Source organism: Gigantopelta aegis, chromosome 6 (assembly GCF_016097555.1).
Source record: "Gigantopelta aegis isolate Gae_Host chromosome 6, Gae_host_genome, whole genome shotgun sequence".
In the NCBI taxonomy this organism is placed as follows: domain Eukaryota; kingdom Metazoa; phylum Mollusca; class Gastropoda; order Neomphalida; family Peltospiridae; genus Gigantopelta; species Gigantopelta aegis.
Window position 1 is genome coordinate 20334659 of NC_054704.1, and position 24967 is coordinate 20359625.

General features: G+C 34.4%; 2 protein-coding genes across 2 annotated transcripts in view; one reads left to right on the plus strand and one right to left on the minus strand.

The window, feature by feature from the left end:
- LOC121375015 (putative polypeptide N-acetylgalactosaminyltransferase 10) overlaps positions 1 to 24178 on the plus strand; it is a 55334-nt gene extending 31156 nt beyond the window's left edge. Inside the window, exons 9-11 of the mRNA XM_041502211.1 lie at positions 16613 to 16723; positions 17386 to 17529; positions 18829 to 24178. Of these exons, the coding sequence (XP_041358145.1) occupies positions 16613 to 16723; positions 17386 to 17529; positions 18829 to 18999 (426 nt within the window). The 3' untranslated portion in view covers positions 19000 to 24178. The remainder of the gene's footprint in view (positions 1 to 16612; positions 16724 to 17385; positions 17530 to 18828) is intronic.
- On the minus strand, positions 3264 to 12622 carry LOC121375016. Its single transcript, XM_041502212.1, has 6 exons — positions 12530 to 12622; positions 12042 to 12131; positions 10264 to 10350; positions 9709 to 9859; positions 7101 to 8047; positions 3264 to 3911 (listed from the first exon to the last, which is right to left on the minus strand). The coding sequence occupies exons 1-6, from the start codon at positions 12599 to 12601 to the stop codon at positions 3651 to 3653; spliced, it is 1608 nt and encodes a 535-aa protein (XP_041358146.1). The 5' UTR covers positions 12602 to 12622; the 3' UTR covers positions 3264 to 3650.
- Positions 24179 to 24967: the final 789 nt, after the last annotated feature.

Consider the following 24967-nt stretch of genomic DNA (forward strand, 5'->3'; position numbering starts at 1 on the left):
AGCCACGATCTGAAAAATCGGCAGCAGTCGTAGTACCATCGTAATGTCGTCGCCAGTATTCCAATTACACTACAAACGTACTTAGAATTTGTCCCGAATATCAAGAACTAAGACGACAACACCACATATATTGCCGAATGCACTACGAATTATCACAAATTATCCGACAGCGCTAAGATTGCAGTAAGAACTACTACGACTTCTCACGATGCCACTACGGTTTCACTACGGTTTAGGACCAAACATTTTAAATACAGGCCGTCAGCATCCCAGAAATCATTAATTCTGTGACTTCCAACCAGTGAACATCTACCAAGAAGCTCTACCAAGAACATATACCAAGAACTTCTACCATGGATGATCCTGGAATAGTGTTGCTTCTGCATGATCTCGAAGCACTGGAGGCAGATAATGCACAGAATGACCTGGCAATTGCCTATCAAGTTGAGGAGGAGAGAAGAAGAAGAGGTGTAAGGAGAGCTAAACAATTTTGAACCAGGGCCTGACTGACCAGAAGACCTTTGCTAGGACAGTATGAACGCCTGATGGTTAAGCTGAGTCAGGAAGATGTACTTGGTTACAAGAACTTTATGAGGCTAGAACCCATGATGTTCCAAGAACTGCTTAACAGAGTCAGAATAGAGAAGAAGGACACATGATACAGGAAGGCAATTCCACCTGGATTGAAGCTGGCCCTAACCCTCAGGCACCTAGCAACAGGAAACAGTTATCATTCCCTGATGTGCGTGATGTCTGTGAAGCCATCATTGAAGAATATGCAGATGAAGTGATCCCCTGTCCCACTACACAGGAAGAGTGGCAGCTGATAGCTGACCAGTTTGATGCCTGATGGCAGTTTCACCATGCCCTCAGTGCATTGGATGGCAAGTACATAGCAATGAGGTGTCCAAATAATTCTGGCTCTCTCTACTTCAACTACAAGGGGTATTATTCAGTAGTGTTGTTGGGATTGGTGGATGCTGATTATAAGTTCTTATGGGTGATGTTGGTGCCAACGGTTCTGCATCTGATGCTCAAATCTGGAACCAGTATGAGATGAAGGAGGCCATTGAAGAGTGTAGCATTGGATTCCCAGCAGCAACTCCTCTCCCTGCAGATGACAGACCCATGCCCTACTTCATCATCGGATACGATGCCTTCGCTCTCAGGACATGGCTCATGAAGCCTTTTTCAAAACGCAACATGACAAATGAAGAATCTTCAACTACAGACGCTCGAGGGCTATGCGTATAGTAGTAAATGCCTTTAGAATCCTGGCCAACAGATTTGGAGCTTTGCTGACCACCCTCAGACAACAACCAGAGACAGTTAATAGCATTGTGCTGGCCTGCGTCTGCCTTCATTACCTGATGAGAATGAGGTACCCTGTTGCTCAGAATTCTCTCTTAGACCACGAAGATGAGAACCACAATATTATCCCAGGAGCTTGGAGGGATGGTGCCCACCTGGATAACATGGCCCACATTAGGGGTGGCAACTTTACAACAATAGCATCCAAGCAGCAAAGACTGTACCTGAAGCACTACTTGAATTCACCAAGTGGGGCAGTACCATGGCAGAATAACATCATCTGAGAACTGTTATGTGTGGCCAAACAAACTCAGCGACATCCTTCTCCTGATCATCTGTGAAGATCACACCAGACTTCTTCTTGTTCATCCCCTGGTTTCCCTTGCTTGCAAGCACCTCTCCTTCTCCCAAGACCTCTGGCTGGACCTCTGGCATGACCTCAGCCTCTCCCTGCACCTGTGCTTGTGGCTGAGCCTCTGGGTCTGCATGGGTTGTCAAAATACTACCAAAAAATTCCAAAAACGTCCAAAATCTTCCAAATCTCTCAAGCAATGTCGATGTACACTCTATAAAGTTCGAAAACACAATGAGTTCATAGCTGATCGGGAGCAGTATTTATCCAATTCGTATGACATCGGAGTAGGCGGGGAGTAGTCGTAGTACAGTCGTAGTGATTCGTGGCTAGTCTGGAGCAGAATCGTGAGACTGGGGCTTTAGGTTTCAACTTTTAATAGGGACCACTTGTCCAAGATACATTATGGTGGCAATCGTGGATCTTTCCATCTTTTTACTTGGGGTCATTCTGTTCATTGGGCAAGTATGAGGCGAGGGCCTTTCATCATTGGGCAAGTTTGAGGTGAGGGCCTTTCATCAATATGAGGCAAGGGCCTTCCATCATTGTGCAAGTATGAGACTAGGGCCTTCCATCATTGGGCAAGTATGAGACTAGGGCCTTCCATCATTGAGCAAGTATGAGACTAGGGCCTTCCATCATTGGCCAAGTATGAGGTGAGGGTCTTCCATCATTGGGCAAGTGTGGGACGAGGGCCTTCCATCATTGGGCAAGTATGAGGCGAGGGCCTTCCATCATTGGGCAAGTATGAGGAGAGGGCCTTCCATCATTGGGCAAGTATGAGACTAGGGCCTTCCATCATTGGGCAAGTATGAGGTGAGGGCCTTCCATCAATATGATTTGAGGGCCTTCTGTTATTGGGCAAGTATGAGGCGAGGGCCTTCCATCATTGGGCAAGTATGAGACTAGGGCCTTCTATTATTGGGCAAGTATGAGGCAAGGGCCTTCTATTATTGGGCAAGTATGAGGCGAGGGCCTTCCATCAATATGAGGCGAGGGCCTTCCATCATTGGGCAAGTTTGAGGCAAGGGCTTTCCATCATTGGGCAAGTATGAGACTAGGGCCTTCCATCATTGGGCAAGTGTGAGGTGAGGGCCTTTCATCATTGGGCAAGTATGAGGTGAGGGCCTTCCATCATTGGGCAAGTATGAGGTGAGGGCCTTCCATCATTGGGCAAGTATGAGGTGAGGGCTTTCCATCATTGGGCAAGTATGAGGTGAGGGCTTTCCATCATTGGGCAAGTATGAGGAGAGGGCCTTCCATCATTGGACAAGTATGAGGCCAGTGCAAACATGTGATTACCAGAGAGGCTGCACATTGTAGCCCACCGGTGTTCAGGTTCTGGTTGGAGTTTTAGCTAGTACTGGATGGAACAAGTCAAGCATTATGCTGTATTGTGTAGTGTGTTGGAAACAGATATTGATCAAACACAGACTTCTGTAACCCCTAAAAATATATTTATACCATAAAACCTATAGTCCATCCATACATTCTTTTTGGTAAATAATTTCAGTTTTGTTTGACTTCAGAAGAAAGGTAAAATTGTTTTGGAAATAACAATTTTTTTTTTAATTTATGTCTAATTTAAAAAACAATCAACTCAAAAACAGATCATTTATAGTAAATTCCATAGCACGAAAAAAAGGCATTCCCAGTGGGACAGACTATAGATCAGTCGATTCCTAGGATGATAATCTTTCTTCTTATACCATTTAATGTTATACATGGAACAATTTTAATTTCAAATGCACCAAAAATTTGCGCATCTTTGAACATCTTAAAGAGAGAGCTTAATTATGCCCACAGGTCATTCATGAATACAAATTTGACATTTTGATTTTCCTGTCTATACACAATTGTTTTATTCATCAGCAGTTATTTTTTTTAAAGAAATCAAAGATTGTCTTTATAAATAATGTGCATCAAGATTTTTATTAATCAATTAATCGATTAATGTGTACATGTAACAGTCGGTAGTTTTAGTAGACTATAGAACATAATAGTGTTCAATTTGCATCTCATATTCATTATTGGCTTCACAAGTGATTGAATTCATATATTCCCTGGTATAATCACTGTTGTCTATGTTGCTTATAGTTATGGTAGCCATGGTAACATGGTTTGCTGAGTATCGTTCTACACTGATGTTGTCATCGTCAGTCTTGGTGAGATCATTGTCAAAACCATTTTTGGTGACTTTGAGGTTTGGAGTTGGAATACCTCTTGCTCCACACTTAAATGTCAGACTCTGAAATACATAACGTGTATATTATTTGCATTATAGCTATCATTTCTGCTATCTTTTCACATATGTATAATTTAAAACAGAAAATTCAAGAGTGATCTTAAATAGATTTGGAAGCTACATGTATCTTATCCTAAATCATCAAAATCCTCAATCAAAAACTATCCCATTTTACTTCAGTCATATTTTAAAGAATTTTGTGCTGGGGTGTCATTAAACATTCATTAAACATTCATTCATTTATTCATTCAATTTGTTCATTCATTCATTTATTTTTTAAAAATGCACATGTTTTTGATGGTGGGTACAATCCTCAGAAGAATTAGACAACACTGTTTGTTTTATGTAGCAGGTGGTCTAGAGAGTGAAAAGAGAAACTCTGTTACCAATTATCTTTCTAAACAATTATAAAAATGTATCCCTCAGGGGTGCAGAAAGTACTTGCCCACTCGCCAAATGCAAGTAAAAATTCTGACTGACGAGTTAAAAAATGCAACTAACAGTCTGTCGGGTGATCTGGGGGGGTTTTCTGACCAAATTTTATTTATATATTTTATTTTAAATATATATATATATATATCTTTTTGCATTGAATCCACGACTCCGCATCAGCTATGTCAAAATTCCAAACCATTCAAACAATGGTACATATACCATATTGCCAATAGACTACTTCAGAGTTCTGAACTGCACAAACAGAATCGTACCAAAACGGCCTCAAACGAATACAGAACCAAATTGGACAAAACAGAACCTAGCATTGGCTTAAACGGAAGCACAAAATTAAATGTATGGCTAAAACGGCATTACAGACATTCAATATTTACATTATTCAACATTTAATAATGGATGTTGAGACCAAACATTTTCAGGTTTTAACACCCCAACACCGTTTTCACCAACTAATACATTGAAATGCCCTTACAGCTAAAATAAACCCCACAAAAAACTGCACAAAAACCAACACACAAACCCTCCCTCCAAAATAAAAACAAAAAAAGAAAAGAAACCCCAACCCAAACAAACAAACAAACAAACAAACGAACAAAAAAACAACAACACATACCGGTAAATGGTTTCGTTTTGATAGTAATTTCAATTTAGTTTCATTCCTCAGAAACAGTCAGTCAAAGGTTAATAGTTAATGGTTATTAATACATGTGCGTTTTGTGTCAGAGGTTTGGTAAAATAGTTGAACATAAACAGAGCCCCCCGAAGTGGGCAAAAATGTTGGGCGTGGGGTTCCAGGGACATGCTATTATAAAGATATTGTTAAAAAATTATAATTAATATATTGTTCTATAGGCTGGCTGACTAGTAGAAATTCTGGCGAGCTAGTAAATTTTAGTTGGTTCTGGGCAGGCAGTCTAGTGAAATATTTTCCATTTCTGCACCCCTTTATCCATTAATTTTATTGATTTTAGGGTACATGACTTTAACCTTGGAATCCTCTGACAGAACTTCTACTTGCTGCTTTAATGTAGCAGCTGTGGTTTTCTCTGTTTCAACCAAATGTCATCTGGACACGCAATGCTGTTAGATCTACTGATAGACCAGTAGAGCTAATTTTAATCAGATTGCCTATGTAGCAGCTGTGGTTTTCTCTGTTTCAACCAAATGTTGGAATAATCACATGTTAGACACCAAACAGCCATAGTTTAAAATGTGCTGTCATGTTGTTAAACAAACAAACATTCCTGTCAGGGTTTCTGCCAGAGAGTACGAAGGGTAAAATTACATACCCTAAAATCTAAGAAATTAATGGATACATTGTTATAATTTTTTTGAAAGATTATAGTAAGAAAACTGCTGTTTAAAATATGTCAAAATACATAAAATGCAGTGTCTAATTTCAAAAGATTTCAAACCCATAACCATCTCAAATAATTTTCTAAAAACCTGCCTGTCCTTTCTTTTATAGCACTGTTCCATAGACAGAATAGCACAGCTTTTGATGAACCAGTCCCAGATAGCACTGGTTGTAGTTTTTTAGGTAGGGGTGGGGTGATCAATTGTGTGTGTATGTGGGTGCGTGCAAGCATGCGTGCAGGGAACATTTTGTTCAGTATCGCATCGTTATTCGCTACACAATTTTCAGAGATTGGTACACAATTTTAAAACATTAAACAGTAGCTGCTAATCAATTTTCAGTTAACCATAGAAATATCGTAAATGTTCCCTACTGTGTATGTATGTGTGTGTGTGTGTGTGTGTGTGTGTGTATGCATGCATACATTATTAGATATGACAAAAAATAATATTTTACAATTAAATTTTTATTTTATTTTTTTATTTCAAACATTAAAATGTGGGTCAAAACGGGGACCAATTTTTATGTTTAACTTGCTTTTATTTATTAACTAATTGCAGCTGGGATGCAGTTTGTTTAATACATACCACCCACAAAATATAATTAAATAAACTGCATCCATCCATAAAATATATTAAGTATAATATCCATATGCATTAAAAACAAATATTGAGTGGGATGTAGCCCAGTGGTAAAGTGCTCACAGGACGTATTGTCAGTCTAGGATCGATTCCGCCAATGGGTCCATTAAGATGGGCTATTTCTCATTCCAGCTGTTGTCCCACCACTGATATACCAAAGACTGTGGTATCTGCTATTCTGTCTGTTGGATTAGGAATATAATATATCCCTTGCTACTGATGGAAAAATGTTGCAGGTTTCTTCTCTAAGACTACCAAATTACCAAATGTTTAACATCTAATAGCCAGTGATTAATAAATCAATGTGCTCAAGTTGTATTGTTAAACAAAACAAACTTTAACAAAACAAAATCTTGTACAACTACAATTAAGTGATGAAGAATTGCCAATACAGTGTTGAATTTGGAAATGGTGGATCTCTAACAGAATTTAGTTTTAGTTTTGTTATATAGTAGACTTAGGATGTGCGATAAACAAAAAAAAACGTATTGCTTGTATTAACAATGCCTTTGTAAGTTAAAGTTTGAACAAGTGTTTAATAAATGAGATCAAAACACTTCATTTTTTAAAAGTAAAACAAAATATTACATGGGAAGTTAGATTAAACTATTTTACTAAATCACAAAACATGTATTTATATACTAAATATTTGAAAACTTTAAAATTTATTTTCGTTGTTATTGTTGTTGGATTGCTATGTAAGTTATCTAGAATAATGAAAAAAAAAACATGCACAGTCACCGTTTTAGTTTGGTTGACAATTCCAGAAATGTTCAGAATTCTGATGTGCTCTCTCATTGTGAGTGTTACTTGGGTGGAAGCTGCTACTGGTGTCCCAGTTAAACACTGGTACTTGCCTTCTTTGTCCAGAGTCATATTTTCAACAAGGAAGAATGAATAATGAAAATAACCCATAGTCTTCTGGATTGCTGGGAACTCTGGGTTGAGACCATCTTGATTGACCAGCTGGATGGGATCTGGATCTGTCCTGGTGTCAACAGCTGTGCATGTAATAACACATGTGTCATGTTTTTTACATCCATGGTGTGATTTTTCTTGGTTTGGAACAAAACCAACAAACCTGTCTGGAAATGGTCCTGTGTCCTCTGCTTGTTTTAGTATTATGCCAAGGGATTCACTAACATATGTTATTAAACTGTGTTTTACTGACACTGTACCTACAAAGAAAGATAAAATTCCTCCAGCATCAAGTTTTCCTGTGTCCATTTTATACAGGTATGTGATACTAGTATTTGTATCGGACTTGATCAACTTTTCCACTGAAATAGATAATTTTTTACTTTCATCTTTATGTTGTGTTATTACAACCACTGATTGTGGGGTAGAAGATTGGTTTGTTGTAATAAAATACCACTCGGGATCTTGAGTTCTGTAACTTGATTCATCTTCTTCACCGGCCAATGATACTGTGACATTAAATGTTAGGATATCACCAACTGTGTAAGATACCTCTTTTCCATCTGTGATTACTTCCATCTCTACTGGTGGTACTTGTTGTTCCATCGAAACAGATTTATTATCTTCTGGTAAAGTCAGATCGAGAGAAATGTAATCCAGTTCAGTTTGGAAAGAAACCATCATGCGTAATTTTTGTGTGTTAGAAGTCACAAGGGTTGTTTTCCCATGCTTTCCATCAAATTCATTTGTTATGACATCAGTTTTGGTTGCTGCAAAAATAAAGTCCATAATATGCATATTTGAAGAAAATTATTATGGTTATTTCTACAGTTTAGTATGCATAGTAATCCAGGGTGTTAGTTATGTTTCAGAGAGACCCATTCCATGAAGTCAGCCCATATAGAATAAATCTGTCTTGTATAGACTATAACGTCATTGCTTTAACATGTAGAACATAACGTTGTTGGTAATATATGACCTCATATTAATGCAAGTTGGTTTTACATTGATATTTTGTTAATAAAAACTATCTTATTAATTTGTAGTGACAAATATGATAGTGTAGTTTATTTATGATAAAATGGTCAAATAAAGAAGTTTCTTTTTCAGCCATCTTTGTGTAAAATAATGGTTTATTTATCGAATGGATGGGAGAAAAAGACTTATTATATGCGGTTATGTGGGATAAAAAAAAGTACACTCTCGGTTGTGAAAATTTCGACCTTGGTACTTGACAAGCCTCGTCCACAGTTGAAATTTCCACCACCTTGGGTGTACTTTTTCTTTTCCACATGACCTATATGATTGAGTCTATTAGTATATAATGTAATTGACATATTTGTATGAATTTGTTTATGCAAACCAAGTTAGGTTGTGCCCACATTATGAAACCTGGAAAATTCACTAGCACACTTGAAATACTACCTTCTGTTAAATGTAATACACTTTGATAACCATGTTTAAGGTTAAACACCACCATTAATTACTCCATGCAGTTCAATACAATTTATAAGTCAAAATATATTCTGTGAAAAATACAGCTGTTGAGAGGGTCATGTGACAGGGCCCTACATGGCGAGTAAATCACTCGCATTTGCGAGTAACGTTTGTTTACAGGAGACTAACTTTTGTTCACAGGCGACTAACTTTTGTTCACAGGCGACTGTTAAAACGTAGTAGCCAAATGGCGACTACACAATAATGGACCTAGTAAACATAAACAAGATGAAAATATCTATGAAACCATCAGTTATTAATATCTTAGTAATTAGTATAACAGGACTTCGAAACAAATCATATATACTTCCTATATTACTTTACAAAACTCCGACTTAGATCATCAGAATTTTGTTATAGATGTATTTATTTTTAGCCCTTTGTTTTCACCTGAGCATGTGCGGTATGATATTATGTACAGGAAGTTTACTTGGGGCATTGCCATATAGCTATTTTATAAAATCATATATTAGGTAAAACTGTTGAGTGGATGAAGTGATTTGGCTAGTGAATATTGTCATTTACTAGCCAGCAGCAAGTGAAATAAAAAAAACTTCTGCATTGAGCCCTGTGTGACTACTAATTTTAGAGAGTGCTTTCAACTGACAAGTACCGTTTTAAAAATCAACATAGGTCGACCTCGAAATTTTTCAATTAATGGCCTCTATGACTGACCACCATCTCGTGTTGCTGTTATACAAGTGGCACCATACCACTTGCACAGTTGTTATCAGTTAGTACTACATATAACAAGTTACCTCAAACCAATGGATTATTTAAATACCACAGAGGTCAACCTACGTTGATTTCGAAAAGCATATCAGAATTTTGTAGTATTTTTTTTTATGAGGAACTTTCCTAAACTATATTATATTAAGCTGCTACAGCAAGAAACGACACGACAAGGTGTGTTGCCTTGAAATTCACATCTTACACATAATGTCTTCATAATGATACATTGTAGTTTGTTGCGACCACAGCACCAAGGGTTCTGATGGTGATTCATATTCTACAACATACAAAATACTGTCGGCAGTTGTTTCAGCCCGTGTGGTTTTGGCTTGCAGCGTGATACTGTGTTCGTTCTGTAATAAAATACAAATACATGCAGCCTATGAAATTGTATCCATATATAGAGACAAGATAAAGATAAAAAAACATTCTATGCATAACAACATTAATGAAAACTGTAAATACACTACACACAGTTGCTGACTAATTATTCCATATACATTGTCATTACATTGGTTCTTTTTCAGGGTATAGTAACTGTAAAATATATTGACATTTTGCATATATTTTTTTGTAATTTTTAAAAATTTAAATATAGCTCAGTTGGTTGAGATTAACACATACCTGCAACAACAAAGAAATAATTTTCAATAAATGAAAACAAATACCCTACTAAATCTCAAAATTTCTTGATTTGTGTGCATTTAAGCAAATTTAAATACATTATTTGATGTTGTTAATGGAATTATGTCCTTACTGGTGAACTGTCAACAGGTGTCACTATCGTCCCCTCTTTGGGCAAGTCATTGAAACTGCTGCATAAAGTTCTTAGTCCTTCTGTGATCTAGAGAAAACATGTAATCCGTGTAATAATTAAATACAGGATTAGAATCAAGTGAACACCTTCAGGATCTAAATTAGTGAACAATCTTGAATGTGATTCTAGGATGTATACTCCACAAATTAATTAAGGGCAAGTTGAGACATATCCTGGAACAGAGCAGGATATGTCAACTTCATCGACTTTGAAAAAGCCTTTGACAGTATTCACAGCGAATCGCTCTAGCGGATACTCAGACACTATGGCATACCTTCCAAACTTGTTAACATCATCAGGCTGTCATATACAGAAGTGCGTAAACCAGTCTACAAAACATTTTTCTGCTTGGTCTGATGAAAATCAGCCCTGTATTAAGCAGTGGCCTGTTTTAACATATTATGTTTCATACTCTTAGGAGCTTGCTTAACACATGATTACTTAGAAAAAAAATTCTGGAGATTGATTATGTGTGGTTTTAAATAACATGAAGTAAATGTGTAAATAAATTAATTCATTCAGTTTCATACAACTGTACAACATCTTTGCAAGTGTAATAGCAGAGTAATGATTACCAAAGCCTTCTCCAACCAGATATAGCTTATTAATTTTAGCAAACTATTAGAATGTCTTTTAAAAGATGTGATGTTACTGCTGGGCAATTCCATTGTGACCGACGTACACATTGGATGACTAAAGTACTAAATAGTAGAAAAGTAAATAAAAATTGGAAAAGTTAATAATGGCTTCATTTAAACATTAGTTAAAGTTTCATATTAGACCCTTTAAAAATATATTTGTTTTGATAGAAATTGTGGAATGGTTGTCCAAAGGTGTGTGACGGACATACATAGGCTCAAAATAGCCCAGTTGGCATCTGGCAAGTGTTTTTCATTGAGGTGTTTCAGAAGAAGAAAAAACCTACTGAAAAACGGGTCGCGTTATTTTAAATTAGCTATTGGATATATAGGGAATAACTGGTTACTGTCTTAAGATATCGGCTTTATCCTGCGAAGGTTAGAATGGCGAATGCAGCGAGGCTCTGCCGACATATTAAGACAGTAACCAATTATTTCTTTTATCCTGCAATCCTACAGGAATATTTGGAAAATCATTATTTATTCTAATTTTGTGTATGCAAATCGAGTATTGTCAACCTAGCAAGGCTTTTGCCATATGACGTCATACAAGATGCATGATGTCATTATTTGTAAGATGCTAGCTACATTCTGTCAAATTAAAAAAGCATTTCTAAACTCTAATTCATAAATAAATATATAAGTTTTGTATTGTTATCGCAAAACTAAAAGTTATTTGTATTTACTGCACTTCAACAAATGATTTAACGAGTGTGTTTATTGAAAATCTACTCTGAAATACTTGAGTCGAGTCGGGCTTATGTCACGTGATCTATATTTTTGGTCAGTGACCGAAAATATAGAGATTTATCTAGTCATCATATCTTGCCAATGTATACAGTGATTGCTGGATAAATTAATATAAACACTATTCCCTTTCATACATCTAATTAAAATGTGTCTTTACTATTACTAGAATATTATCTGATTACATTTGTTTAGATATGTTAAAAATTTTGATTGTATCTATTGCATTTGCATGTGATAAAGTTAAAAAAATCCAAACTTTGAATTAAAGTTAAGAAACAAAATGTTAAGAGGGAATTGCTTACTTGATATGAAAATATTTATAATTCTTACCTGTTCTAGCTTTTGATTCTTTTTCTCCAAGTTTTGAATAATTTTGTTGTATTTTTCCACAAGTTCATCATGACTTTGCCCTGAAAGTTTCTATTGAAACAAAATTAATTTAGTTATAGTCTGTGGCATTGTAGAATTCAAAACCTAACCACACAACTTATCTAGATCTTGGAGCCAGAATATGTAAGGGTTCATATTCAATAAGTTTGTAAGATCATGTGTGTAATGCACAGAAACTAATGAAGATAATTTCTCAAAACTTAATAAATGCTTTAGAAGTGCTAAAATATACTGCAATGTTTACAAAATCAAACATCAGAGTTTCTTTTTGTAAAACATTTGATTTTTAGTCATAAAAATATTTGTCTTTTTGTAAAAAAAAAACAATATTTATATTATACAGTTATGTTTCATGTACAAAGTTGAGGCTTATATAAAACTAGATGAGAAACACTTAGCTGTTGCATCAATGTTTATAAGTTACTTACAACTGAATCTTCAGCATGTGATGAGCAAACGGCAAATAGAATGATACAAACACTACAAAATAGCAGTGACATGTTGCACGTTATAAAACTACAGCGTCCCACAGACTAATGCTGAATCGAATTGTTTCACTGAATATTTGTCCTTCAATTTGCACTTATATATACTAAAAGGTAAAAGTTATTGTGACACACAAAAGACAAAGATAACTGATGATAAGATTTTACTGCCGTATATGAAACGTTATAACATGGAAAGAGAAATGTTTGCAGGTATGGAAACAAGCAATAGTCCATGAAAAGGGCACACCTGCCATATGCAAATGAGCCACATCAATAGAGGCAGTCCAGAGCGAAGTTCACACAGTCAGTAGCGAATTTATCCACCTTGAGCATTGATACAGGCCTGCCACCGTCGTCTCATTGAGGCCACTAAATGCTGGAGAAAGTTCCTGTGAATGCCATTCCAGATCTGAGGGTCAACCATGTGTCTTGGCGAAGGGTTGTCACGGGTGGTCGGTCGCTACGGGGACGGTCCCTGACCTGGTTGATATCATTGCCATAAGTGCCATATGGTGTTTCTGTGGACGTTAAATTGATGTGCAATGTTAAATTGACGTGCGAGGTCCCAGATTCAAGTATCCCTATGACTCGCCATGTCATTTTCACCGAGGCGTGGCACGATGAAATTGCATCAAATAGTTCACTAATGGTGTTTTTCTGACTTCTGAACTTCTGAAAGCTGCACATGTCTGGCCTTTTATGGTGAACACTGGACAGAATTTCTCCCGAATATTCCATGTTTGTTGCACAAAGCATGCAATCGCTGCAACAACTGCTTGGTTGCATTTCTTTGAGCTGTTTCATGCACATTTTCTCTGGTTTACATCGATAAATCCATTCACAAATTTATTACTCCAAACAATCCATGTCAAAATAAATTTTGCCTTTTAGTATACTTGCAGTACATACATAGTTAGTTAATGTTCCATTTAATTACAGAAATTGGTATGAAAATAAAGGATGTTTATCATTATATTTGAATGTGGCTCACCGAATTTACAGAAAATGACATTTACTACACAATGTATACTTAACAGAAAAAGTTCCTGTTTATCAAGTAAAATGGTCTCAAGCCAACTGCAAAGTTTGTAGATGGTTGAAATTTGACAAAGATTTCCAAATAATATAAAACATTGACAAAGGTATACACAACATCATTTTATTTTATTTATTGGTGGACAGACTAATTCAAAAATTGATGATTCAGACTTTTGAGTCCTACTTCCAGGCATTGAAAGAAGCATTGTTTGGTAATCCATGTACAGGTTACTACAAACTACAGATCCAATAACATGGGTTACAGGGGGCAGGATGTAGTTCAGTGGTAAACTATTCACCTTATGCAAGATTGGTCTAGGATTGATCCCCATCAGTGGGCCCATTGTACTATTTCTTATTCCAGCCAGTACACCAAAGGCAGTGGCATGTACTATCCTGTCTGGGATGGTGCATATAAAAGATCCCTTGCTACTAATGAAAATATATAGCAAGTTTTCTCTCCAAGACTTTATGTCAGAATTACCAAATGTTTGACATCCAATAGCTGATGATTATTAAATCAATTTGGTGTAGTGGTGTCATTAAATAAACAAACTTTAACTTTAACATAGGTTACAACAATTTAATCCACTTTTATAATTCCAATTATTTTGACTACCATATTTTCCCATGTATTATGCATATTTTTTTCCGAAAAATACAGGTTAAAATGGGGGTGCGCATTATACATAACAGTAGGAAAAAATATTTTTTAAATGCCCAGCAATCACCCATAAAAGTCATTGATTGGTAGTTTATGGTACTTTACATCGTGAAAAAGTGCACAAAAATGAACCGTAATATTTTTAATTTCTATGAGATTTAGTTTGGCCATTTCTGTCAAACCGGAAATATATGACACGACTATAAAATTAGAAATCTTGCGCATTCACGTTAGGCACGAAAACCAAATGTAATATGCTATATTTTTGTTTTCATTTATTTCTTAGTCATTTACAGTGTATGGGTATATAATCTTGTCTTGATTTATGCATGTGTAAGTCTGTGACATCAGGGCTTCCAGATTATGGCAGCCCCCCTCCCATGGCTAGTGATATTCAATGTTGGGCTAGTAAATAACTACTATTGCCATGCCCGACGGCTAGTGAAATGTTTTTGGTCAGATGTTGCAGTTAAGTTTATTTTGTAAATATGAATATCCTGCCCCCACCCAAACCCCCAACCTCACCCAATGTTAGTGTTTTTAAGCTCTATCTCTCTCTCTAATAGTCTTTAGGTGTCATTTCTGATTATCACTATTATTTAGTAAAATTGTATTAACTTAAAGTAAAGTAGGGCTAGTGAATTTTTAATCTTGGCTAGTAAAAAAAATTAATCACTGATCCCATGGCTGGTGGATTTTATAAAAATTCTAGAAGCCCTGGACGTGTAAGTATGCAAGTACTAGCCTGTTTTGTGTGACATGTAGGTCTATGTACGCAAGTACCTAACTTAAGTTTTGTTTCTTCAATACACCACTGCTTTAACTTTTAGTTAATTTTGGTGACTGGGGGAAAACGGTATATCTTGCATTCGCCGTCGATTTTGTGGTTTAAACAAAATGGTGTGCATTATATTGTGGTTTGTGGGTTTTTTCTTGATATAAATGTTCAAAATGAGGGTGCGCATTATACATCGGTACGCATAATACATGGGAAAATACGGGTATCACATGCACACACACACACACACACACACACACACACATGGATCAATGAGTATCGGTGTTGTTGTTTTTATCTTTGTTATACATTCATAATTCTGTTCTCCTATTTACTTAGTAGATCTACATAACAAGTTATGGTTGTATTTGAAAAATTAACACAACAGATTGCTTGCAACTGTGTTAGTCTTTACGAAGTTAGGTACGTTGACTACACAAATTAAACATGCAAATTTGGAACAAATTGATAGTACAAAAAGAAACAAGTTAATTGTGAATGACATATTATTCACTCAAACATTTTGTTGTAGTAGTGTTGGTACAAAGTGCTCCTACTGGCAGTAGTTAGTGGGAATTTCCCTATTAGCTCAGTTGATAGGACGTAGGGACTGGATGTTTTCTTAACACAAGAATACAATTATAACCCAGTTAGAACCCGTAACAGTCGACTGCCCATATCCGACAGATCCGGGACATAGCTTCACTTGAGAATGGAGTATGTAGTAGTGTAGGTATAAAGTGCTCCTACTGGTAGTAGCCAGTGGGAATTTCCCTATTAGCTCAGTTGGTAGAGTGTTTGGGTTCGAATCCCCTCAGTGGAGGTTGATGTTGATTTTCCTGTTACATTGTTAAGAAAGAAGTAGCATTCAGAATGTTATTGTCATATGGTAACCTCTTGGTAACCTGAATCGGAGTTGTTTTGATATCCGTGCTTCCAATTGATAAATGTACATAATATTTTTGAATATATTTTCAGTATTTATGATTTTTATCTTGCAATCACTATCTATGTTGGCAAGATATGATGACTAGATAAATTTCTATATTTTCGGTCACTGGCCAAAAATGTAGGTAACATGACATAGGCCTGACTCAACTCGAGTATTTCAGACTAGATTTTCAATAACTTACTCTTTAAATCCTTTGTTTCAGTATAGTATATACAAATAACTTATAAATTTTATTTATAAATTAGACTTTAGAAACACTTTTTGAATGTGACAAAATGTAGCTAGTGTCTTAAAAAGAATGACGTCATGTATCTTGTAGTTGTATGATGTTATACTGTAAAAACTTTGCTTGGTTGATGGTACTCAATTTACATACAAAAAATTCAAATAAATATGATTTTCTAACTTTGTTGGAATGCAGGATAAATAAAATAACCAGTTACTGCTATAAGATACCGGCTTTAACTTGCTTAGAGTCTCATGGCATTAGCCATTGTCACCTTCGCAGGATAAAGCCAATTTCTTAAGGCAGTAACCGATTATTCTCTATTTATTTTACAATTTACTAAATCCAGCAATGCTCCATTTCAGATTAGAAGTGTGGCCAGTAATCTTTGTATTGATACCCGGTTTAAGGGAGGCAATGAGAGATTCCAACTTGAACCATGCATTACAGATGGTGAAGGTGCAAACGGAGAGCAAGTACGTATCACGTTTTTCAGGTTCATGCTTTCAAATCTTGACTTAATCAGTAGCCATCAGTCAGGTAGACTTTCCAGGGCTTGAGCTTAATGACGGCACCAATTTCACTTTTTTGTCGCTGAATAAAAAATAATTGTCGTTGGTTGAAGGGATAATACGGTATTTGGTTTTTATATTTGTGACAAAGGTTACTGGTTTAAAATAGCTGTAGGCATGCTGGCTCAAAATTACCGTCGATTAGCAGTTTGCCTATGGCAAAAACAAAATTGCCGTAGGTAACATATCGTAAGTTCAAGCCCTGATTTCACATGCTCAGAGTGATGGAAATGGTTTGAAAATCGGTACTGATAGAAATTGATTTTAAAGATCCTTCTGTTTTTCTCCGTTGTTTTTCATATTCCTGTTGGAATCCAAATGATTTTGAAATTGTGTACATTTGTAGCCAACCCTATATATATATATAAAACAATGTACATGTGTATTTAAACTACAGGGTTTTTTAGTTGTTGTTTTGTGTTTTATTGTGGGTGAGGGGTTCAGTCACTTAGTATAATAATATTCATCTTCAAATAAAACAGATTTCTTTAGTAGTGTTTATTTATTTACTAAACATGCATATTACATAATTAAATTTTGAGATTTCTTCTCTTTTTTTTTTACAGACATTTGAGTTTTCTTGGCACAAGGATATTCGACCGAAAAAGCGGAATGTATGCTTTGATGTTTCACAGTCCATTAATAAAGCTCCTATTATTCTCTTTGGTTGTCACAATATGCAAGGAAATCAAAGATTCAAGTACAAAGTGGTGATTATATTATTGTGCTTTTTTGTTTCATTATCAAACTAATAGTTTATATTTATTTGATTTACATATATTTTAATGTCAACAATATCAGTGGCTGGTATATTTATAATCAGATAGTGTTTCTGTCCGAGTCTTTGAGTAATCTGTCTTTGTATATATGATTGTAATTGAATAGAATTGGCTGTACAATTGCTGTTGTCTCATAGTGTTGGTAAAATTTATATTGAGGTAATGATTTGGTTACATTTCTTTTTTTATTACATACCTACTTAATCTTCTTGTAGTGATAAAGACATTTTCAAACCTTGTGATAAATGTATCTTTTAAATGGGGAATTCCCTTTTTATTTTTATTGGATTTAGCACCTTTTGGTTACTTACATCATAAATGATTTACAAATTATGTCACATCGTATTTGAAACATTATACAAAACTGCTGTAAGTAAACGTTAAGTAAATCCATGAACTCCATGAAAGAGATCATAGATTTAAGAAAGTGCGATCTCATGATATATATTTTTGTGCAAAATAAACCCATGCAGGAAGTGAAAACAATGAATGTAAAGTTCTGTATATTTCTTTCTTGTTTTAAATGGTACCCACAGATTTGTTTTAGTTCAGTTAGAATAATAATAAAACATCACCATTTCAACACCTTTGTGACATTTCAGGCTATTTGGAAATAGAATACTCAAATTATAACTCTTCTTCCAGTGAAATTCATTTGTTTGGGGAAATTACCGCATAGTTATATATATAAAAGCAGCAACCATATTTAAAATAGCTCACCTCATTATGCGATTAAACTTTTATCATTTGACATTTAATATTATACCACTTGCCATTTACGTATATAATTTGTAGTATTTAAAAAAAAATGTTAGCATCATTTGTCAATTTTACTTCCATTGATTTACACCCACTCTTTAGCCGGTGTGTTTGTTCATGTTGAGGTGCCATTAAACGCTCCTACGTTATTTGATTTCTCTGTAGGTGGGATGTAGTTCAGAGGTGGCTTGACTTTGAACAGAACATAATAACCATATGTTAAATGCCAAAATAGCCTTAGTTTTAAAAAGGTTTCTTCTCTCACAGTATACCAAGTGTTATAATAACCATATGTTAGACACAAAAATACCTTTAATTTTATAAAGGTTTCTTTTCTCACTATATACCAATATCATAATAACCATATGTTTAAAACACCACAATAAGTCTTACTTCGTTAATGTGCTGAGGTGTTATTCAATAAACATTCCTTTCCTTTGTACATTTAATATTTAACACTTTCTGTTTCAGGCTACGTCTCAGATCTATCACCCTGTGAGTGGACAGTGTCTAGACAGTGATGGTGGTAGTCATGAACTGTTTATGACGCCCTGTGACGAAACCGCAGACACACAGAAATGGAAATGGTCGAACATGAATACCACTATTGTTATACAAGACTGGGATGTGCCATTAGACTAAGGGTGTATACAATAGGGTATATATTGGTAAAATTAGGAATTTGGGATATTTATATTTTTGTAGCATTGGAAAAAACAATCATATGCTTAGTATTTACTGTATTAATTGAAAATTTAAATGAGAGTATTTAAAAAGAAATATTATTTAGTTGGTTTTATTTTTGTTACATTTTGTTAGTGTAAAGAAGTTACTTAATTTTAATATGTACCCATATACATTCTGGTGGCAGTAATGTGCTAGTTTTATTTTGTTACTTTGAAGTACTACACAATAGAGGATATACTGAAGATGAGGTTTACCATTTCCATAATGTTACAAATCATTGAATCTATGCACTGCTATGCAGAAATTTGAAGTGTTTTTACTATGATAAAATACATGTATTTATTGTCAACAGCAAAGTGGTGATATGACACATCTTGGAAGTTTTTCTGTTTATCATAATACTTTTGTTATGTTTTTCCTTAAAATATTCTGCAGAAATCCTTTCTAATGTATAAAACATAGGGATAAATACATACATATATACATGTATGTGTATATATATATATATATATATATATATATATATATATATATAAAAATTCTTAACTTGACTTATTTAAAAATAAAAACAGTTTATTCTTCTGAGTCTGAAATTAATTTACAGTTCTTATCTGTTGGAGTATTAATTTGTCATGCAATTTGATCCATATTTGTTATGCATTGTACAAAGCCAATGCAGTTTTCACCAAAATATGTTAACTATATTTCTATAGTACATGTACATTATACAGTCCTGACAATCTCGCCAAGTCATTTGCAGTTATCAACTTTTTCATAGTTCTAAAATGCATGTTATTTTTCGTCTTCACTTTTCTTCCACAAAATCACACCAGTGCACATTTTGTTGGTATTTATAAAATTATATGGAACTGGGAACAAGTGTTAAAATGTGAAACAGTGAAACCCTGCTATTGCGACCATCACCGGGACTTATTAAAATTCGTCTTAGTAGTGGGGTGGTCCTAATACCAAATTACTAACATTCAAAATGATGATTGTTTGGCAAATATTAATTGTGACTTTTACGTCTATTCTCTCTCTCTTCCCCCCCCCCCCCCCCCCACCCCCCATTGTTGGTTGCCATCAGCGATGTGTAAACTGATAATATTCATTGATGATGACAGTGTATTAACATTTACATTGAAATGCAAAAATAATCATTGTCAAACCTGTTTCAGGTATTTGTGAGCTGGAATTCATTTTTTTTTTAAATTATTACACAATAGAGAGTAACAACTGTCTAGACAAATGACACCCTCCCAACATTTTAGGACATCCACTGTCCCAAAGATAATCACTTGACTCATTACAGCTAATTGTTGCATTTGTTGTCAGTTTCTGTGAAAAATATTGTATTAGAATGGTTTGACATTTGCTTTCATAATAAACATGTTACTCTGTGTAACTGTTACTTTTCGACATTGACTGTGTGCAGTACCTTCCAGAAATTAACTATGACTTCCTAGTTCGAAAGTAATACCTTTGTCTTTCAAACTAGTTTGAGCAACACATATACCTGCAATTAACTTTAACACCATAGCATGGACAACTAGGCAAGATTTTACCACATTATTTATTTTTTTGTCGCTTTTGTAATGTGACATGTAAATATTGTGGTCGCATTTGTTGGGTCCAAATGCACTAAAAATTACCATTGGGTCTGACTTTACTGGTCGTAATCTGTAGTAGTGGGGTGGTTTTAATACCAGGGTAGTTTTACTATAAAATAATAATGAAATATTCCCGTCTTTAAAATATTAGTCTGTGGGTGGTCTTAAAAGCGGGGTGGTCATTAAGTGGGGTTTTACTGTACTTGTTTTGGGTTTTGGAATTGTGGAAAAATTGCTTTCATAAATACAAGCTATGTGTTGACCAAGATAAGCTTGGTTTTCTGATGCAGTGTTTATTTGTTTTGTTTTGTTTGCTCAATATAATATATGGCAAGCATTTAAATTAAACACTTTTTCTACTTTGTTTTCATCTTGAAAGGAAATATTTTAAACAAAATAATGCAGTGGTGCAAAACAATCACTGTGGCCAAATCTACAAATATTGTAAATGGCATTCCCAAAGGATAACAAAAATTAACAAATTTATCCTAATTTTAACTGTTTCGTGGATGCACAAAAGTATGGACATATATCTGATTTTTGTAAGCTTTTTTGTATGATTTTTAAACACAAACTGGAATTTAAAAAATTTGTTCTTGTTTTTAATTTAAATTAGAATTTCAACATTTAAAAAAAAAAAATGTTAAATATACATATTCATATGTTATACATATTCATATAGTCACAAGCCACTGAATTACACTTATACATTTTTTTAAACCTAACCAAGGCCAGCGGCAACTATGTCTAGTCAAATCGATAATGCTTAACAAATATATCATTCAATTTTGGTTTGGAGCACCTGGCTTCCCAGAGACCGAACCTGGGGCAGACATGCTCGAAACCTTCGTAGTATATGAGCATGCTAAAGTATAACGCACGCTAAAGTATAACGCACGCATTCAGTGGTCCATATATAATATATACATATAATATATTCCTATAAATGCTTGAAATAAAAGATTTGCATTTTACTTATTTACAAATGTATATTTTTAAAGTATTGTTTGCATGCACATTTCTTACAGAAGTGATCTTGAGATATTTTATTGGGGGGAAAATAAGTTTTATTTTAATTCCTGTTGTACGCAAAATATTTGAATTTTGATTATTTTGCATTTTATTTTTTTTGTTTTGGGGTTTTTTGTATTCTAGGCAGTTTCTATTATGTATTCTGTCATTTTGAAATGGGTTCTTAACATTGTTTTATTCCAACTGTTTTTCTTCAAAAACAAATTGTGTAATGAAATTCATGGAGGCCTACCTCTCAACGGGTGTATTATCAGGTGGGAATACATCTGTTTCAAGTTAGGTTATTTCTATCAACATAATATTTACAATTTAATAATTTATGACAGTGCAAATTTACTAGTAACAACAGGATCATTGTTGAATGGTGCTAAGATATGAATCAGATAGTGTACTTGCAGTTTCTGCTCATTTGCTGACTGTCAGCTTTTTAGTGATTCTATTAACATTATTTAATCCATTCCCAAACTGTTTTCAGATTCTCAGAGAATAATCTTTAAACAAATTTAATATAACTCTGAAGGTAATACTTTTCAGACAAAACAAGAGCCATTCATTTGGATGTTTTCCAGGGGTGTGGAATTCCCAAGCATTAGCACTGTCTGTAATATTAGACAGTCCACATATTTCTATAAATTAATGTCATTTGTCTTCTTTGTGTCATAATAATGTTTAATTATTTTGTGAGAGAAAATAAACTCAGTGAGTCCCTTAAAGACTCTTTATAATCCTTCCCACAGATATTATAGATATATCACAGCTTATTGGTTGGAGTGGGTAAAACCACAAAGGACTCTGAGAACAATGGATAGTATTGCATATTGCACCTACAATGATCTCTACCACTGAACTAAGAATATGTTTCTTACTAGTTATTGCATAATAGTTCTGCTTTTCTTAATGTTTGATTGGTATCTGTTAGGAATTTGTGTGTGAACTAAAACATTGTTATTGGCCTACAGCCGAGGTGTGTAAAATAGACCTCATCAATGATCTTATAAGTCAGATCTTGGCATAGAAATCTAAGCTTAATGTTGTTTTATATGCATTATAACATACATGATGACACTGGTTTTCTAAAACTTTATTACAATTTACCAATATGCATCAAGCTGATTTACAAAATATTGTTGTACACAATAGCTCTATATTAAGTCTGTTTGGGACAAGTAGTATTTGGTGTGAAACAAGTAAAATGTTCTAGCAACTTGTCTAATTTGACAAGTTAACTGAAAATCCATTTAAATACTGCCAGACTTTCAACAAACATTTGAAAAGTACATTTCAAATGAGACAAATAAAAATGGAGATGGACAAGTGGATATTGAGCATTAATATAGAACCTGGTGCCACATTATGATTTTGCTGAAATACATTAGTGCACACATGTACAATCAGAATCAGTCTTCTGTCCACATGGTCTATTCAACAAGAATTGATATTTTAGCATGAAATAGTCATCACTTTATGCAAACTAATTTGCAGCACTGGGTTACTTTACCATTTTTTTTTTTTTTCATTTTTATTTCAGTTGCAGTTTATTTATTTTCTGTCTATAATTGTCTCATTGCTGTTTTAAGATTCAGATTTTCTTTTACTTCTCTGTTTATATTAATTCTTTACTACCAGATGCGACAAACATTTATGTGTACAGTAGTTTACTTATATACTTAAAATCTTTGTCAGTCATAAAAACGTAAGTAAAACAATTGTATGTAATTTATGTTTTGGTATTAAATGGCTAATGATATTGCTCAATGTGTCCAATTTGCACTTATCGTGAAATGAAGGCATTCACTCTATCCCTTTCTACAGGTGTTTTTTTTCATAACCACATAAACTAGACATAGCTGCCATAAGAATTGAAAATGAATTATATATTTAACATGTTTGTCTAATAATACAGCATATTTGTTGTTGTTTGTCAGATGTGATGGCACCAGGCTGTATTGCTACATCTTATGCTGCTAGCTCAGAATGAATAACAGATATGACCCATTTGTATATTTTGTTGTCATGACATCAGCTGCGTATATCGGTGAATATATATGTATATGAATTGGTAAATGTACATATACGTGTAGTTTAGTGTGAGCTAATGGAGTGTTCAGTATGTAGTGTTTATTAATACAGAGTTTTGCTGTGTTTTAACTGATCATTAATACTAATGTCAGTGCAAGATATTTATATTTGCTTAACAAATGAAAGGGTGTTCAGTTGTTGGTGTTTTGGTGTGGATACTAAAACGTTTGGTTGAAAACAAAATTCAACATATTTTGAAGCCATTTTAGTGGAATGAGTCATTCATTGAAACTATTTTACTGACTCATTATCATTATGGCTTTTTGCAGATTTTCTGTTTATTTTCTAAGAAAGTCCATGTTTATTCTGTTACATTGTTTTTACTTGTACTTGCTTTTCAGATTCTACACAAATGACTATATTTAAAGTGCTTTGTTAATTATATGTCAATACATCAACAATGGAAAATTTAATCACTGGTTTCTTTCAAAATATTTTAATTACTATGTAATTATGATATAGTGTTGTTTAATGCTGACTATACATTTGTTCACTATCAATGTGCAGGTTTTGGGAGGTATAATTAGTCATGATTACAAAACATTCTAGTCCATGAAATATACTCAACACGATTAATAGAGGGTCAGTGGATATTTAGGGTTGTTTTTTTTATACATGGTACATGGGATCAATCCCTGTCATTGGGCCCATTGGGCTATTTCTCGTTCCTGATATAAAAGATCCCTTGCTACTAATGGAATGGGAAAATGTAGCTGGTTTCCTCTCTAAGACTATTATTAAAATTATCAAATGTTTGACATCCAATAGCCGATGATTAATAAATCAATGTGCTCTAGTGGTGTTGTTCCAGTGCACCCCGACTGGTATATCAAGGGCCGTGGTATGTGCTATCCTGTCTGTGGGATGGTGCATATAAAAGATCCCTTGCTACTAATTGAAAAATGTAGTTGGTTTCCTCTCTAAGATAAATGTTTGACATCCAATAGTCGATGATTAATAAATCAATGTGCTCTAGTGGTGTCATTAAACAAAACAAACTTCTTTTTCTTCTTCTTAGTGGTGTCGTTAAACAAAAGAAACTTTATTTATGCATAGTACAAAATAAAACAAATCTCACCACATGCATAATTCTTTAATACACCACCAGTTAAAATTTACTGAAATAACATCTAGGAATCTGTTATCAGAACTTTCTAACATAATATAACAGTGGCAAAAACTACCAAAATGTCTGCTGACTT